The sequence below is a fragment of the Mus caroli genome, chromosome 11 (genome assembly GCF_900094665.2).
Source record: "Mus caroli chromosome 11, CAROLI_EIJ_v1.1, whole genome shotgun sequence".
Lineage (NCBI taxonomy): Eukaryota > Metazoa > Chordata > Mammalia > Rodentia > Muridae > Mus > Mus caroli.
In genome coordinates, this window is record NC_034580.1 from 45,058,223 (window position 1) to 45,076,811 (window position 18,589).

Consider the following 18,589-nt stretch of genomic DNA (forward strand, 5'->3'; position numbering starts at 1 on the left):
TCTCTCTCTCTCTCTCTCTCTCTCTCTCTCTCTCTCTCTCTCTCTCTCTCTCTCAACTCACAGAGGAGAAGGGGACCAGCCCTCCTGACTACCGACACTACCTTCGAATGTGGGCTAAGGAGAAAGAGGCTCAGAAGGAAACCATTAAGGACCTTCCCAAGATGAACCAGGTAGGACCAGCAGTCAGAATCTAGAATGTTTCTAGAGAATTCTGCCTGTGTCTGTCTGGGCTTGGTCAGCTTCATGGTCATTGTACTCTGGCAGTTTCCTGGAGGGGGGGAGAGATTTTCTTCCCTCTCTCCAGAGCCTCTTAGTCTTGAATGGCTGTGAGTGATGATTTCAGAAAGATGAAAAGCTGCTTCTTGGACAGGATGGTGTTTCCATGGTAACTACCTGCTTAGGTTGAATCAGTATCCATAAAGCGCAGAAGCACTGGGGAAGGTTAATCTCCAATAGCTAAAGACACTCACAACCTTTGAGAAGAGGACATTCACCACACTCCAGTTCCTCCTGGACCCAAAGCAGTCATGATGTTGTCACAAATACCCAGCCAACTCTCAGACTGGGCCTTACCCTAGCTGTGCCCAGAGAAGGCCCTGGATTTCACTCACTTTTCCACACAGACGTGAAGAATGGGCCCATGGAACGGGACTTTATCTTGGACTCCCTCTAACTTACACCCAACTGACCCAGCATGCACTTATCTTGACATCACCCTCTGGAGCTCCATAGAAATAGGCAAAGTTACTTCTGTTACTGTTATAAAAAGCTGGGCCGCAGAGATGGCTAAGGGGAAAGGCGCTTGCAAGCCAGATGACCTGAGCATGATCCCTGGAACCCGTGTGTCTTCGTTAGGGTTTCATTGCTGTGAAGAGACACCATGACCAAGGCAACTCTCATAAAAGAAAGCATTTGATTGAAGCTAGCGTATAGTTTCAGAGGTTCAGTCCATTATCATCATAGTGGGAATCATGGCATTCAGGCAGACATGGTGCTGGAGGAGCCAAGAGTTCTACATCTTAATCCGAAGGCTGCAGAAGGGGACTCTGAAATTTCACACTGGGCAGAGCTTGAGCATAAGACCAACCCCCTCAATGATACACTTCCTCCAACAAGGCCACACCTCCTAATAGTACCACTTCCTGTGTGTCAAGCATTCAAACACTTGGGGCTACACACACCTTTAATCCCAGCACTCAGGAGACAGAGGCAGGAGGACCTCTGTGAGGTCTAAGCCAGCCTAGTCTACATAGTGAGTGTTAAGACAGCCAGGGATATGTGAGAAACCCTGTCTCAAAACCCATAACTAAGACAGACAAAAATGACTGCAGTTCTCACATCCGTAATCCCAGTGCTCCCATGGCAAATGTCTAGAAGTTCATGGGCTAGCTAGTCAAAAAAGCAAGAGACTACCCCAAAAACAAATTGCTAAGACAAGGATACTCCCAAAAATTATGTTATCCTTTGATCTCCGTGTGTGAGTGTGTGTGTGTGTGTGCTTTTTTCTCTCCCTCCCCTCCACCCCTTTCGTGTCCACACACACATGAACTCACACTCACCTCTCCCTGCTCCTCTCTCATAAAAAGCTAAAGGTACAGGTGTGGCAGCACCCACATTTATTCCCAACACCTGGAAGGCAGAGGCAGGTGGACTTCTGTAGGTTCCGAGGTCAGCCTGGTCCACATATGGAGTAAATGGGTGAGTGGGTGGGTGGATGGATAGGTAGGTAGGGAGAGAGAGGGAGAGAGAGGGAGGGAGAGGGAGGGAGACAGACAGACAGACAGACAGACGAACAAACAACTGGGAAGAAAGACTTTCAAAGGACTATGTGACAAAGGCCTTACCTTACAGTACCCTTCCCCAAACCTCAGTTTCCTAGCCTGGAAATGACACGGCCCGGGTTTGTATCACCAAAATCCCAACACGACTTGAGTGGCCTGTATCTTCCATTGGCTATAGGGGAGTGTACCAACCACCTATAACCACCTTTGTTTTGTTTTGTTTTGCTTCTTTCTTGCTTTCTCCCTAAGGAGCAATTCATCGAGCTGTGTAAAACATTTTACAACATGTTTAGCGAAGACCCTATGGAACAGGACTTGTATCATGCCATCGCCACTGTGGCCAGCCTTCTCCTCCAAATTGGTGAGGTGGGGAAGAAGTTTTCGGCCCTGACAACCAAGAAGCCCAGGGATGGTGCCCACAGTGGGGATCCCAACAGGGCCACAGAAGAGGATGAGCCACCCACACCCAAACTCCATCAGGACCCAACACAGGAGTGTCAGCCACCAGCTGCAGGGGACCGGCAGGCCAAAGCCAGCGGTGACATGCATCTTGGGAAAGCACTGCAGGACAGTCATGTGATAGTGGAGGGAGGCAGTGGTGAGGGGCAGGGCTCTCCTTCCCTGCTTTTGTCTGATGATGAAGCCAAAGATGACATGTCCATGTCCTCCTACTCAGTAGTCAGCACGGGCTCGCTGCAGTGTGAGGACCTCACGGAAGACACGGTGCTGGTGGGAGGAGGAGCCTGTAGCCCCACCACCACCTCACGGACGGGGGGCACTGTGGACACGGACTGGTGCATTTCCTTCGAGCAGATCCTGGCCTCCATCCTAACAGAGTCTGTGCTAGTGAACTTCTTTGAGAAGAGGGCAGACATTGGACTCAAGATCAAGGACCAAAAGAAAGTAGAAAGGCAGTTTAGCACCTCCAGTGACCAGGAGCCCCCTGGGGTCTTGGGCTGAACTGTGAAATGGAAGTCGGTCTCTGTCTCTTTCCTTTCTCCCTCGCTGTTTTCTCCTCACAGACACACCTGTTCTTGGAGCAGGGTGTCACGGAAGCAAAAAAGGTCAGGTCCACGCAGACCCAGTTGCCTTACAGGGATTCCCTAAGCCAGGGCAACCTCTTCCTCCCTGCTCTTGGTTACCTGGAGGACCTGCTTTGAGCCTCCTGTTCCCATAGCATTAGAGGCTTTTGGATCTGCCCCTGCCTGCTTCTTGCCCCTGCACCCTGTGCTGTGCACACACTACACTGGTTGCGCCATCTATGGAAAGACCTACAGCCATGTGGCCTGGCCACCAATTGTCACTTTGCCATGTGCTTGGGCCCCAAAGGATGCAACCTTCTAGACGCCCTCTGAAGTTCTTCAGCCTGAACCTGCGTCTTCGGACTGAGGAACACAGGGGAATGTCTGTTGCATGGGTAGGAGCCTTGCACTGCACTCCTAACTTACGAGGTCTCCATTCCTCTGCATCATTAACTTGGAAAGTGCACCCCTCAGGTCCTCCTCTAGAACCCTGCCTTCATTTTAGTTGGTTAAAAACCACACTGTGCTCAATGCCTTAATAAATCCCTGAAAGAACGAAAAAGCACACTGTGTGCAGTGCTTTCCTGTGGCTTTGAACCACCACCTCAGTCTGTGTATACTTTCATCCCAAGTCAGGTATATGGCCCAGAAAGCATTGTGGGGATTTCAGGACACTTGGCTGCCCGTAGTAGGTGGGGGATTGCTAGACTTTCCATGGTACACAGTAACTGTAGTCACAGGTCTTAGGCTCAGTGTCCAAAGATGTATGAATATAGTAGATACATCCTCAGGCCTGAGTCACACCAAGTTGTCAGCCCTTTGGTTCAGGAAGCAGACATGGCCAGAGCAGGACTCAGCCATGAGTTAGCCCTGGCTTGTTTAGCAGGAGCAGAGGCATCCATTTGCTCAAGAGCTGCTTTTGCTTCTACTAACAAATGGATCCTGGGACCTTTTAAAAATGTGATAATGCCAAGTGCGGTGGCATGTCTATAATCCTGCCATTGAGGATAAAGTAAGACAATTGTCTTGTTTGAGGCCAACCCTAAGCTACATGTGGAGATCCTGTCTCAAAAAGCCAAAATAAATAAGACATTAGGTATTATTTACAAAAATACTTTAAACTTTGCTGATTCCCAGCACGAATGTAAAAGCTGGGCATAGTCATGCCCACCTGTGCCCCAGTGCTGGTGATCAGAGATGGGCAGCCTAACCAGATAGCCAGCTTCAGGTTCAGTGAGAGACCCTGCCTTAATGGAATAACGCAGAGCGATGAAATGGGACATGCTGGTCTCTGCCCACACCACCACACAAATACTAAATAAAATATTTTTTTAAATTACTTTGTTTAAAGTACAAAACGGTGATTTCTAGTAAACCTGCTGAGTTAACATCTGAACACAATTCTGGATCGTCTCTATCAGCCCAGGAAGATCCCTTAGGTCAACTTACAGTAGATTCCTGTTCCCTTCTGGATCGTCTCTATCAGCCCAGGAAGATCCACTTACAGTAAATTCTTGCTCCCACTCCCAGCGTCAGGCAACCACTAGTCTGTTCTTTGTAAAACAAAATCCCAAACATTTGATTTTACCAAGTGAAGACTCAGGAGCCAGACATGGTGGTGAAAGTCTACTAGCTCAGAAAAGGAAGAGAACGTGCCCAACTGACCTCTTCAACCCACATCCCAGAGGGAAAAATAAAATTTCTTTCTCCACACTGTCTTAAAAACCTTTCCAACCGAATGTCCCTCCTTCCTATTTCTTGTGTGTCTCTCTATCCATCCTCCTGACTTCCTCTTAATTTCTATGGTTTTATTCCTGTGTTCACTCCCTGTCAACTGGTTGCTTGTTCAGCCTCCTTACCTATGGTTGACTTTATTCAATCTTGTTTACAAGTAACAGCTCTTGGATTAAAGGTGTGTGCTAGAGCTAAGCCACACCACAACTAGGAACAGATTTTTCCAGTATACAATCTTAATAGTGTGATCAAATATCTTTCAAAACTCTTGGGTTAAAGGTGTGAACTAGGGCTAAGCCACACCATGACTAGAGACAGGTTTTTTCCCAGTATACACTCTTGGGGTTCACAGTATGATCCTTCAATACCAATCTTGTAAAGTTTATGGTTTCAAAATACCAGTTAAGCCAGGTGGTGGTGGAGCATGCCTTTAATCGCAGCACTTACGTGGCCAGAATTGGCAGATTTCTGTGGGTTTTGAGGCCAGCCTGGTCTACAGAGGGAATTCTAGAATAGCCAGGGCTACACAGAGAGGGAAGAAAAATAAAAAGAAGAAAGAAAAGAAGCCAGCCTGGGGGAATGCTTTAATCTTAGGTTTCAGGGGAAAGAGACAGGACTCTTGTGACTTAACAACTGAGCTCTAGAATGGCTTTGTTTATTTTTGAAATATTTACTAATTTTATAAGTATGAACGTTTGCCTGCATGTATGTATATTTACCATGTTCATGCCTAGCACCCACAGAGTTACAGATACTCGTGAGCTGCCATGTAGGTGCTAGGAGCTGAATATGGGTCCTCTGCAAGAGCAGTTAAAGCCAGCGAGCTACAGCTACATAGTAAGATCCAGTCTCTTAAAAAAAAAAAAAAGTCTTCATACATCTGTATAAGTGTATTCCATATTCCATGTGTGGGGTGCCCAAGGAGGCCAGAAGAGGGTGTCAGATTCCCTGAAGCCATGGGTGTTTTGTAAGGTGCTAGACATGGGTGCTAGAAAACCAGTTCAAGTCCTTTGCAAGAGCAGCAGCAAGTACTTTCAACTGCTACGCTATTTCTCCAACACTAGAAGGATTTGATATAGTTTTGCTGTTGGTTTGGTTTGGTTTGGTTTGGTTTTTTTTTTTTTTTTTCGAGACAGGATCTCTCTGTGCAGCTCTGTCTGTCTCACACTCACAGAGATCTGCCTGCCTCTGCCTCTCAAGTGCTGGGATTAAAGGTATGCTATGCCCCACCACATTCCACTGATTTGATATAGCATTAAACAAAAGTTATATAGGGGAAATTCCACACGATGAAATTCCTCCCCACAAAACAAAACAAAAATCAATTTCTAAGTGGGTCAAAATGGCAATTTAGCGATTAGTCCTGTTCAGTTCAGTTCAGGAATAGGCAACTGGGTTAAAGAGAAAAATCCAGCTTTACAATGACTGCCTCAAAGAAATGACACATGGAGGAAATGTTTAGAATGCCAAAATGGTTATTTCTACTTCAATACTCTTTTAAGTTCACACATCTACCACAGAAAGGAAATATCTATCTATCTATATCTAATCTTAGTCTTCTTTCTAAATTTAGACCATACTCAACAATTACACTGTTTTACACATATTATAGGCACGTATATCGATGTATGTGGGAGAACATGCAGGATTCTGTTTGTCTTTTGTGAAGTTGGGTCGCCTCACTTAATATACTTTCCAGATCCATCCATTTTCCTACAATGTTGTCTTATATGTATCCCAGACTAGCCTCAGACTCTGAAGGGAAAGAGGACCGTTTTGTTTTGTTTTGTTTGTTTGTTTTGAGACAGGGTTTCTCTGTGTAGCCCTAGCTGTCCTGGAACTCACTTTGTAGACCAGGTTGGCCTCAAACTCAGAAATCCGCCTGCCTCTGCCTCCCGAGTGCTGGGATTAAAGGTGTGCGCCACCACCGCCCGGCGAAAGAGGACCTTTAATTTGTCATTTTCCTGCCTCCATCTTGTAAATGCTGAGATCACAGTCACACGACAGTTTTAATTCAAAACAAAACAAAACCAAGATAGTTTATAATGTCAGCCATGCAAAGATGTCCTGGCTGTAGAAAAGCATCGTCCCTGCTCCGAGTCAGAGAGCCAAAGGCGATGGACCAAACACGTAGGAACACCAGCTCGGGTTGTGTTGTTGTTGTTTTGATTTGAATTGATTTGGTTTAGTTTGATTTGATTTGTTTTTTTATGCTTAGCAGAGGATGGGGGCGGGATTAGGAGGCCGGAGAGGAGAACAGTGACTACCGAGACAGTGGGCTAGAGCGGCTCAAGAGCTCTCGGGCGGGGCCGAAGCCGTCAGAGAAGAACGGAGAGACGCACCAGGGCATGCGAGGTGGAGCTGGGCCTAGAGGGGCCGGAACCGGCGCAGGTTGGGCGGAGCCTGGGCGGGATTGCAGAGCCCGAGCTCACGGCGGGAGAGTGAGTCCTGAATGGCGCCGGCTCAGCAGTCTCGGGTTCTACGGTGCTGCAGCTGCCACATCTTTCAGGCGCATCAGGTGGGGTGGGCGTCTGCCTCACCCTCTTTCCTAGCAGGACGGTGGGCGAGATATGGAGGGCCGCGTCTCAAATGGCCATGGGAAATGACAGTGACGAGGCTGAAGGCTGTGCTTCGTTGCTGTCACTTCACAACACGCCTCTGCCATTTTGTTTGTGTTTATCTGTTGTTGCTGCTGAGGGTTCTGCTCAGAGCTGTGGGCGCGCTCTTCCACTGAGCTACCACCCAGCCCAGTGTGTGTCGGTTTTTTGCATGGTTGTTGTAGAATCCACAGTAGTTGTTTCTTCTGAGGCGGCTTCCATTGGATTCTAGCAAAATGGTCAGGAATCCAGGTTGAGGAGTAGCGTCCTCTACGCAGAACCTAGCCCTACACTCAGTGTCTCTTCTCAGTTTATTACAGTGAATGGAGAGCTTTAAAAGCCCTAGGGTTGGGTGTTCGCCCAACATTCACACAGCCTAAAAATAGGATCAGGCATGGCAATGAATGACTGAAGGTAGGAGGGCTTAGCGAGTTTGAGGCCAACCAGAGATTTCAGAGACCCTGTTTCAAAACAAGCAAAACTGAATAATGTATAAGCAGTTTGGACTCCATTTTGACATTCCCCTTGGTGGGCCCGGATGTCACTTGGTGCCTCTACCTGCAGCCTTATCTGCATGGTAAGAGTTTCCCCCATGCTCATTAGAGCCAGCACAACCCATAAATGGTTAAAGGGGAGTGGTTGGTGTTTGTTTGAGAGGCTTTGTTTCACGAGTTGGCTCCAGGCTCTAGATCTCCTGCCTCAACCTTATTAGTCAACTTCAGAACTGATCCCCAACCCAAATCTTAGTCTTGGTGGTAGTGGTTTTATTGTTTTAAGGGGTGGAATTTGGCTTGGTTTTGAGGGTGTTGCCAAGACATAATTTCAATATTTACTTCAGATTGACCTCTAATTCCTAATCCCTGACCTCAGCTTCCTAAATATCTAAGAGTATATATCTCTAATGCCACATCAGTCCCAGGAGCCTTATGAATCAGCCTAGATCTCTTTGTATAGTTAAGCATAATCTTTCATGACATTTCTTAAAGGAACTTTTGTATCTATATAAAAAAATATTTTTATTTTATGTGTATGGTTTGCCTTGCATGTATGTCTGCACCCCATAAAATGTGGTGCCCACAGAAACAAGAAGAGGGTCTTAAATCTCCTGGAGTTAAGAGTTACAGACAGTTGTGAGCTGCCACATTGGTGCTAGGAACAGAACTTAGGTCCTTTACAAGGGCAGCCAATTCTCTTAACTGATGAACCGTATCTCCAATGTACTAGCTGCCACAGAAACATATCTCCAGCTCTGGAATTCCTGCCCCACTCTGTGCTCGCATGTGCATGTATGTGTGTGTCTCTGTCTGTCTGTCTTATATGCATGCTTGTATGCAGATAAGCACATGGAGGCCAGAAAGGAACATTAGTTCTGCTCTGTTTTCCCACCTTATTTCTCTGGAACAGGGTCTATCACTGAACCTGGAGCTAGGCTGGCAGCCAGCAGTCCCCATTGACCCCATTCCCACCTCCGACAGTCCTGTGAGCACAGAGTGGGGCAGGAATTCCAGCGCTGGAGATATGTCTCTGTGGCAGCTAGTACATTGGAGATACGGTTCATCAGTTAGGAGAATTGGCTGCCCTTGTAAAGGACCTAAGTTCTGTTCACTTTTTCACGTGGCTACGGAGATCTGACCTCAGGCCCTCGTGCTTACTCAGCAAATAAACTTTTACCCTTTGGCATTCCTTTTTTGGATCCTGGGATGGCAAAACTCCAACTGGATGTTTGTTGTTTCATACAAATGGCCAATCTTCCCAGCACCCACCTATTAAATAGTACAGTCCTTCCTCACCTAAAATGCTACCTTCAGGGCTGGGGGTATAGCTAAGTTATTTCTTATTCACATCTACCTGTCATATGAAGTTGTTTGAACTATAATTTCCAATATTTCATTGTAGGTGAAGAAGAGTCTCAAATGGACGTGCAAGGCTTGTGGAGAGAAACAGTCATTTGTTCGGGTAAGTACTGAGCCCAACCTCTCTTTCTACAGCCAGGATCCTTTTCTCTCTCAGTTCACCTTTGAGAGCTGCTGCACCCTGGGTTGGTTCCTCCTGCATCGTCAGTGGGTGGAGCAGTGACTACACAGGGTCTGTCCTTCACTCCTTTGTTCAGCAAGGGTTTCTTCAGTACCTTCTGCATGCCGGGCACAGGGAGACAATAGGAAGTAGGAACACTGTAACTGTGGGGCTTACAGATGTGCTTCTGTGGAAGGATAAATAATTCACATGGGTGCACACACACATGTACATCCATCATTCAAAACGAGATGAGCATCTTGAAAACACGGGGGAGTGCAGGAGGGAGCAGGGCTGCCTGGAGAGCTTTGTCGGTGCTTAGGAATGCTTGCTGCTCTTGCAGAGGACCAGGGCGTGTTTCTCAGCATCCTCCCACACTGGGCAGTGTGCAACCATCTGTAGTGACAGAATGCCAAACCTAACTAGGGGTGGGCAGCAGTGTGGTGGTAGAGGCTGAGGTGAGGGGTATGGGAGGGAGCAACCTCAGAAGTGGAGGCATGTGGGAACACTTTACTTTTCTGTGGCCAGCAGCACATTTCTTCAACTCTCTACAGACTGAGCGACTAAGGAGTTTGATAGCACACACTGCCCAAGTCGCACCCTGTCTTGGCTCCTTCCCTTGCCTGCTCCTCCCTAAATCTGCACTCCTCATCTCCCATGGCTCCCTCCTGCAGCCACAGGGACTTTCTGACCTTGAAACAAATCCTCTCCTCTAGGAAGCTTTGCTCATTGTTGGGGCTCAAGTCAATTTCCTGGTGGAAGCTGAATATTCCTGTGGGTACTATCCAGCCCACACTGAGAGTTCCATGGGAATAAAAGCTTTCCTTGTCTTGTGTACCGATGGGCCTTCAGTGCCCAGTGCACTGCCTTGTCCACAGGGCTCAACATCAGTTTCTTTTAGCTGCGTGGATAGATAACCAGTCCCACATTGGTGAGACAGGATTGTCGTTTTTATTGTGATTTACAATACTTTTTCTTCAGTGCTGAGGTTGAACCCAGGGCCTCGTGCATGCTAGACTAGCACTCTGCCACAAAGCTATATATATGTAGAGGAATTTTAACCCAACAACATCCAAAGACCTGTGATCTGGCCAGAATGCAGACATACTTCTAGTACACAGCATTAATCCCAAACAGTGAAGGGGAAGCGGATTTGTAGGCAGAAGCCCCGGTGTTTGAGGTCTAATTTTGAGGCCAAGTGATGAATCAGAGAAAGACTTGACAGGACAGGTTCTGCCCAACTCTCCCAAGAACAGAGAGGAGACGGGCAGCATAAGAGGAGCAGCGTGGAGGGAGGGAGGGAGGGAGGGAGGGAGTCACTTTTCCTGAGACAGTTGTACAGAGACAGGTTGCAGAGAGAACAAGCTGGACAAAGATGAAGACAGAACAAGACAGAGAATGAGAAAGAGCCAGAAGATTAGAACAGATTGCCACAGTTATTATGAGGCCAAGTACAGCAATTCAGTCAGAAGCTGAGAGATGCCAGTTTGAGTCGGTCAGCTTGGAGAGCCGTTTGAGCCAGAACAGCCAGCCAGAGATCAGTCAGAACTAGGAAGGGTGAGCTGCTTATTCAGCAGTGAGTCTCAGAGGCTGACAACATTCCAGGCCTGGATTAGATTGTATGGAGGCTAGCAGCTTCCAGGACTAAGCCTACATTAGCAGATAGAGGCAGTAAGCCTTGGAGAAGTATAAGGATAAAAGTTACATTTCCAGCTCTGTCCCCTGCACCTGCAGGGGACTGCCTCTTTGTTCACTTGGCCAACTGTGTACTATTTCCTTAGGGCAGAGTCCTAAGCTGTATTGCTGTTTTAGAGGTTATCTTTCCGGGAAGAGTCACGTAGTTGAAGTGACAGGCAGAAACACCTTGGGGGCTGAGGATGTAAGAGTGCTCACCTAGAATGCAGGAGGCCCTCCAAACGGTTGAAATGTGGATGTGGAGGTGCAGCCCTCTCATCCCCGCACTGAGGAGCCAGAGACTGGAGGGGCAGCCGAGATGGTGCTGCAGTTGAGAGCAAGCACTTGCTTTTCTTACAGAGAACCCAGGTTTGATTCCCAGGACCTGCATGGTGGATCACAGTCATTCACAACTGCAGTCTCGAGCCGGGCGTGGTAGTGCACGCCTTTAATCCCAGCACTCGGGAGGCAGAGGCTAGCCTGGTCTACAAAGTGAGTTCTAGGACAGCCAGGGCTACACAGAGAAACCCTGTCTCAAAAAAAAAAAAAAAAACAAAAACAAAAACCAAAACAAAACATAACTGCAGTCTCTGGGAATCTAATGCCTTCTTCTGACCTCTGAGAGCACCAGGCACATATGTGGTTCATAGACACACATGCAGGCAAAGCATTCACATGTACAATACAATGAGTAAATTTCATTTTAGGGGAAAAAAGATTCAAGATCATTCCCAGCTACATAGAAAGTTTCAGGTTAGCCTGGACTACATGAGACCTTGTTTCAATAAAAGGGAAAAAATGTTTTGTTGTTGTTGTTGTTGTTGTTGTTGTTCTTTTAGAATTACTTCAGCAGAGTTAAAATGATTGGATCTCTGTGAGTTTGAGACCAGCCTGGACTACTGAGTGAGTTCCAGACAGACAGCAAACCCTCTTAAAAAACAAAGAGAAAAAGAACGACAGCAAGGTGATCCATGTCAGAAAGAACAGAATTTTGCCTGAGTCCTTGACCAGTGGCTTTGTGATTGAGAATCCATCCATACACAATGACACGTGCCTGCCATCCTGCATTCAGGACACTAACGCAGATTTATAAGTTCAAGATGTTCTGTTGATGCTCACTGTGCCCCTCCCCACCCCACCAACCCAAACAAAGCCTGGCATCACCCTGTCCCCAGCTCTCAGGGTGTCTGTTGACCTTTCCTGTTTCTTCCCTTCAGCACACAGGATCACATCCTTGAGGGGATCCACAAAACCACACCCTCAGTCTGGTGGGCTAGCCAGTTCCAATCATGGAGTCCTGGGAGAAGCAATGTGATTAACACATACCCATTTCTGTGCCAGTCAGTTGGGACTCGACTCCCAAGATAGGAGCTGTCTTAGCTGGGTAGACCTGAGTGCCCGTGTAGTGATTGCTACTGTGTGCATCTTAAGCTCTTCAAGAGGACAGACTTCACCTGTGGTGCCTGTGGCCTGGTGCTTGCTTATGGTTGTCAGACAGCTTAACATCAAGAAATTGTTTCTGTCCCTCTAGAGAGGACACTGAGGTGTGTGGGAGGAGCTGCTGACATTCTGTTATTCCATAAGGCTTATCCAGCTGCCTCTAGCCAAAGGAGCACGAACACTGGGGAGCTCCCAGGAGGCTTCTAGGGCTGGGCTCAGAAGTAGCTGACATTGCAACAGAGAGCTAGTGTCAAACCCTCACTTACCCCAGACTAGAGAATGAAGTCTAGTTGTATGTCTCCATAGAGGAGGATGTGCCTCAGTATGCAGCAGAGAGCTTACCCCCACTGTTAGACCAGATGCAGTTTACCAGTCTTCTTTAATTCTGCCATCTCCTGTGCCCAACTCCTACTACCCTCACTTGAACATACGGCAGACAGGACCACACACTCTACTAGACCAGACTGCTGTGGCCAGTCACCTCCATGTCGCTAAACAGCTGAGTTCACAGTCCTCACATGACAACTTATTGGCAGCATTTGTCATGGGTTGTAACTTCCACCTCCTTAAAACATTTCCTCCTGAGTTCGAGGCCAGCCTGGTCTACAGAGTGAGTTCCAGGACAGCCAGGGCTATACAGAGAAACCCTGTCTCAAAACAAAACAAAACAAGGAAAAAAAAAGCATTTCCTCTTGGATTTGCAGCTTGTCTGCTCCTAGCTTCCTGGCTGTTGTTTCAGTCTTCTCACTGGTTTCCTAAACACCCCCCACACACACACACACACACACACACACAAACACACAACTTCCAAACACTGGAGTACACTGCACTGCACGCCTTTGTCCTGTTCTTTAGCTGTACTCCCTTAGAGAGAGCATTCACAAGACTGGAGCGCAGCTCAGTGGGAGAGCCTTGTACGTAGAGTCCAGGTATCCTGAGGGTCCCAGGCCTGTCCTCAGGCTCCTGGCTTCCCCACTCATCTGTCTCCTGGATAGCTCGACACAGGTTCCTTCACTCCCCAGCACCTCAAATTTGAAAAATGGGACCTCTGACCTCATGAAGCCGCTGATTGACTTCACAGTCATCCCCAAGCTTTCAGTGTCAAGGGTCTCTCTCTGCACTGAAGCCTTGGACGCCTATTTATATTCTTCAGCAGCAGCGTATCTGCCTTCAGATAGATCCTGAGAGTGGCCTAAGCCAGCCTCACTGGCTGAGACGGCCTTTTCCTATACTGTTTGCTGTAGCGTCCTAACTCACCCACCTATTTCTGTCATCAAGTCTCTTCCCAACACTGCAACTACAGGGATCCTCTGAAAACAGTCTTAGAAAGGACATGGTGACACACAGCTGCATTCTGGTGCTCAGGAGGTGGACAGAAGAGGGTCGCCCTCAGCCAGGAGAAGGTCAGAGCCAGCCTAGAGTACCTGAGTCTATTTCAAACAAGAAGAAGAAGGTGCTGGGTTGTGTCCTTGCTCTGCTCAGAACTCTCCAGATGGCCTGAGTTTCTTTTCTGTGAGGAAGAGTGCAGACTGAAAATACGGAGTCTCTGGTTCAAATGGCAAGGGAAGAAACCACTACAGGCAGAAACTTTGTATGGTTTTTCTTTCCTGAAGGAATGGATTAATGGAAAATGAACCCGGGGTCTTGCACATGCTACATGTTTCACCCAGAACCAGCACTCAGCCTTAAGCTGTGTTTTCTTCCCAAGGCAACAGTCCAAATCACTTGTTGCAGGATATTTGGTCACACTGTGAATTCCAAGATTGTGTTATTTACTAGGGGAAAAAAACCCAAAAAACAAAAAAACCAAAACTGTTTCTAAGGGTGGTCTGGCTCAGCCCTTAACACAGACCTTTAAAAGTGGAATAAAGACACGCCTTTAGTACACACCTTTAATCCCAAACAATGAAGGGAAAGTTAGTTTGTAGAAGGAAGCACACGTGTTTGGAAGTGATGTCTGGTTGATTGGCAGACAAAGGGACAAATCAGAAAAATTTGACAGAATAGGATATGCCCAACTCTCACAAGAACAGAGAGGAAAGAGCTGTGTAGAGAGCAAGAGGCAGGAGGCACTTTTACATGGAGAGTTTTACAGAGACAGATTGAAGAGAAAACAAGCTAGACACAGGTAAAAGCAGAACGAGCCAGAGAATAAAAAGGAGCCAGATTAGAGCAGATTGCTGGAGTTAGAGGTCAAATGGCAATTCAGGAGAAACTGAGAGAAGCCAGTTTGAATCAGTCAGCCTGGAGAGGAGTTTGAGCCAGAACAGCTGAGTTGAACCAGCCAGCCAGAGTTCTTTCTGAAGAACTAGAAAGGGTGAGCTTATTCAGCTCTATGCCTCAAAGGCTGGAAACATCCCAGGTCTAGATGAGCGTGTATGGAGGCTGGAAACTTCCAGGACTAGACCTAGATTAGCAGACAGACAAGAAGCTTCAGAGACAACAATTACATAGGGCAGATGAAAGTCATATTCACAGTGAATGCCATGAATTTTGCTGTTTGCCTTTCTATTGTGCAGCGCCAACTTGAAACAAATGAAAACACTTAGTACACATCATCAAAATTACACAGTTCATCACTCACAGCTCATCTGTGCCTAATAGTAGACAGGCGAAATAGATTCAAGTCAGCCGTTCGGAGCTAGGTTGTTTTTTTTCTTTAAATTTGGTTTCGTTTGAGACTACATAGCCTCCTGTGTACTCCAGGCTACCCTTAGAGCCGCAGCAGGCCTCCTGTCTGTGGTTCTGAGTGGTGGAGTTAAAATCATGTGCTGCCATGCTCTGTTTGCACTCAGCCATTCTTACCTCCTGGGTTCCTAGTCCGGATGAAAAGCCTGGCTTCCGGGGCTGCAGTGCCACCCACCTCGCAGTGTGGACATCACACATGAAGTACACTTGGCCATGCTGTTCTCTCACACACCAAGAGTCCACAGGAGTTCTCTGCTCAGCATGCACGGAGAACTCTGTCTGCAGATAGGGTGGCAGGGGACAATAGACACGTAGAGCACATCTCTGCTCACAAACACACCATCTTGTTCTGTTGGACTTCATCTGTATCCAAAAGGTCAATGTGCAAATCACTGCCGTCCCTCAGTAACCAGGGAGGCCCCTCTCTAGAATGTCATGTAACCGCTGCATGTCCTGCAGCGTTCTTTCTTGAGCAGTGACGAGTGGGATTATTACCCTGTCGGTGCTCATGCTATCCTCCTGCCTCAGCTTCCCAAGTATCTGGGACTTACACATGCTACCACCTTTCTTGTACTGTTTCGTTGTTTGTTTGGTTGGTTGGTTGGTTGGTTTTTCGGGACAGGGTTTCTCTGTGTAGCCCTGGCTGTCCTGGAACTCACTTTGTAGACGAGGCTGATCTCAAACTCAGAAATCCACCTGCCTCTGCCTCCCAAGTGCTGGGATTAAAGGCGTGCGCCACCATGCCTGACGTTGGTTTTTTCTTGTTGCTGTTGTTTAGACCCAGGGTCTCTCTACATATCATTGGCTGTCCTTGATCTCACAGAGATCCTCGTACCTCTGCCTCCCGAGTGCTGGCTTTAGAGGCTTGTGCCCCTGCTCCCAGATCTTCCAGTAGAGTTTAAATCACCTCTGAGTGACTTGTGATGCTTACTGTGTGTGCTGTGTACAGTGCTATGGTACATGGTTTGGGGAATAATGACAAACAAACAAATACATGTCCAGCAGACACAGTCTTCCCCCTGAGCTCTTTCCATCCGCAGTTGCTTGGATTCCCAATGCAGGCTGAGTTTGGCTTTAGTAAATTCTGCATGCTAGTGGGATGGTCAGAAAGACATGAGCTACCATTCCAGAGCCATTTGTTTATAAATCTCTCCAGAACATAGAGTTTCTCTGTAGACTAGGCTGCCCTCGAACTCAGGGAGCCATTTGCCTCTGCCTCCAGAATGCTGGGACTAAAGGTGGGCACCACCTCCACCTGACTAGACCTGTGTGTTCTTAACACCTCCTCAAGTTTTGGGATACCATCCTAATATTTCTCACCCTTCTGCTGTCACCTTAAAATATTTTTTTTTTCCTCTCAGGCTTACGGTGAAGGCTCTGGTGCTGACTGCAGACGCCATGTCCAAAAGCTAAATCTGCTGCAAGGACAAGTGTCAGAGCTGTCACTCAGGTACAGTGTTTTAGCTTGTTTGTATGTTGATTAGGGGATGGAAGTTTGCAATGGATAAATTCCTTACATGTGCAACAACATGACAGGTTAAACACCCTGAGCAGTGCTCTCAATGGAAATAACTAAAATTTTTTACTGGTTAGAAGTTTTAAATGTATTGTTTATTGCTCTTGTGTCTGTGTGTGCATATGCACACACCAGAGGGCAAGGTTGTGAATCTGGCTCTTCCTGTGTGTGGGCACGGGCTCATGAGGCATGTGCCTTTACCTGCTGAGTCATCTCCCCAGACTTTGCCTATAATAGTTCACATGTAAACCTGCCTAGCAAGAAAATAGGGATCCTTAAGAGGTCAAAACTGAAGCGAAAGTCAAAGTCCACAGAAGCACGACCGAGGGACTGGGGACTGTACTCAAGCTGACCGGTGGGTGTCTGAGGGGCACAAGAAACAGCAGACAGAAGGCCTGAACTGCCTTGGATTCAGCAGGAGACTGCCCTACTTGTGTGTAGAGATGGAATCTCATTCCGTGGTCCTCTGTGTGGATATAACACTTCTCCTTGCTTTATTGAGACTGGCCTCAAACACTAGCTCCTCTTTCCTCTGCCTGTGGACAGAGATGACAGAGGTGCGCCACTGTGCCTTTCTCTGAGGACCTTGTAAGCAGCTGAGTGTCCGGAGGCTTCTGCCCTGTTATACAGTGGGCCACAAAAAGACCCGAGGTGCAGCAGGATGCTTGCCCTGCATTGACCTTGACATGTCTGAAGAAATCCCTCTCCAAGACTGACACACAGGGAAGCCTTCCCATGGGCTTCAGCCTTTATTCTTACCCTGAAGAGCCTCATGCTTCGAGTTTATTTCCACTTATCTCAGGAAGTGGAGGTCAGGGTAGCTCTCCTCTGGAACAGCCTATCTTCAGCCTGCCCTTAGAGAAGCCCAACAAACAAAAGGATCAGGGAACGACTGTGCAGACTTTAAAGTCTACTGAGTGCTACTGTGTGAGCACGAGCAGCAGTCAGAGGAGTGGGACACAGAAAACTTACAAGTGTGTATTATGTGCCTACTGTGCTCAAGCACAAACAAGGCAGGGCTGGCAGGGTGTGCAGGGCTGGCAATCTGAGATTCAGACAGCCAAGAGGAACTGGGGGCGGGGACACCTTTAATCCCAGTACTTAGGAAGCAGAGTTCAAGGCCAGTCTGGTCTACAAAGCTAGTTCCACGACAACTAAGGCTGCACAGAGAAACTCAGTCTCGAGAGAGGGGGAAAAAAAACCAAGTGGAAGCTAGGTGTGACATGGGTGCCTCTAATCCCAGCACCGAGGAGATGGAGACTGGAGCAACACAGATTTAAGATCATCCTTGACTGCATAGTGAGTTCAGAGCTAGCCTGAGCTACGTGAGACCCTGTCTCAAAATAAAGCATCCATATGGACAGGTGTGTGGTTGAGGTCTGGAAGGCTCACAAGTGGCTGGAGTTTCTGTTCCCTTGGAGTTAGAATGTGCCACCCTCCTGGCACATGCGTGAGTTCTCATCACCTCCCTGGGGGCCTCCTCTCATTTGGTTGTTCTGGGAGCTCTCTGAAGGCTGCCTCTTGGGTTTTTCTGTAGATAGACATGATTGCTGATAAGCTGGCAAGAAAGCCCAGAGCAACCTGTCCACTCTGACACGCCTGTCAGAGCCTTGTGTAGCCTTCCCCTCCCTGTGCGTGGGGCCGTGAGCCCTGTAGGATGAAGAGGCCATGGTGACCTACTAGATAAGGGTAGGACAAAGAATTTACTGATAGTTCTACAACCAGAAAGACAAACCAAGATTCGAGTTTCTGTGACTCACCTTGGGGAAGGGAAATTCTGGTTTGGATGGTCTGTATGGAAATGTCTCCTAGAAACAAGAGACACATCTCTGCCGTCCTAACTGCAGCCCTGAGTTCTACTCAGGTGAAGATAGGATTCTTTCTTGGTTTTTGTTTTTTGAGTCAGGGTCTCTCTCTATAACCCTGGCTGTCCTTGAACTCACTATGTAGACCAGGCTGGCTTTGAACTCATAGAGAGCCACCTGCCCCTACCACCCAAGAGTCAGGATTGAAGGCTTGTGCCACCATGCCCATTGAAGCATGCGGTTCTTTGCCTCAGAGAGGCTCTCAGGACAACTCAGTATGAACGTTTGTGTGTGTGTGTGTGTGTGTCTGTGTGTGTGT

General features: G+C 47.6%; 2 protein-coding genes across 2 annotated transcripts in view; both read left to right on the forward strand.

Annotated features, from left to right (window-relative positions):
* The window catches only part of Tbc1d9b (TBC1 domain family member 9B), a 39,602-nt gene extending 35,460 nt beyond the window's left edge, over nucleotides 1-4,142 (forward strand). Inside the window, exons 19-20 of the mRNA XM_021176680.2 lie at nucleotides 64-170; nucleotides 2,031-4,142. Of these exons, the coding sequence (XP_021032339.1) occupies nucleotides 64-170; nucleotides 2,031-2,741 (818 nt within the window). The 3' untranslated portion in view covers nucleotides 2,742-4,142. The remainder of the gene's footprint in view (nucleotides 1-63; nucleotides 171-2,030) is intronic.
* A 2,787-nt stretch (nucleotides 4,143-6,929) lies between these two features.
* The window catches only part of Mrnip (MRN complex interacting protein), a 27,166-nt gene continuing 15,506 nt past the window's right edge, over nucleotides 6,930-18,589 (forward strand). The window contains exons 1-3 of the mRNA XM_021175523.2: nucleotides 6,930-7,055; nucleotides 9,031-9,090; nucleotides 16,311-16,399. Of these exons, the coding sequence (XP_021031182.1) occupies nucleotides 6,990-7,055; nucleotides 9,031-9,090; nucleotides 16,311-16,399 (215 nt within the window). The 5' untranslated portion in view covers nucleotides 6,930-6,989. The remainder of the gene's footprint in view (nucleotides 7,056-9,030; nucleotides 9,091-16,310; nucleotides 16,400-18,589) is intronic.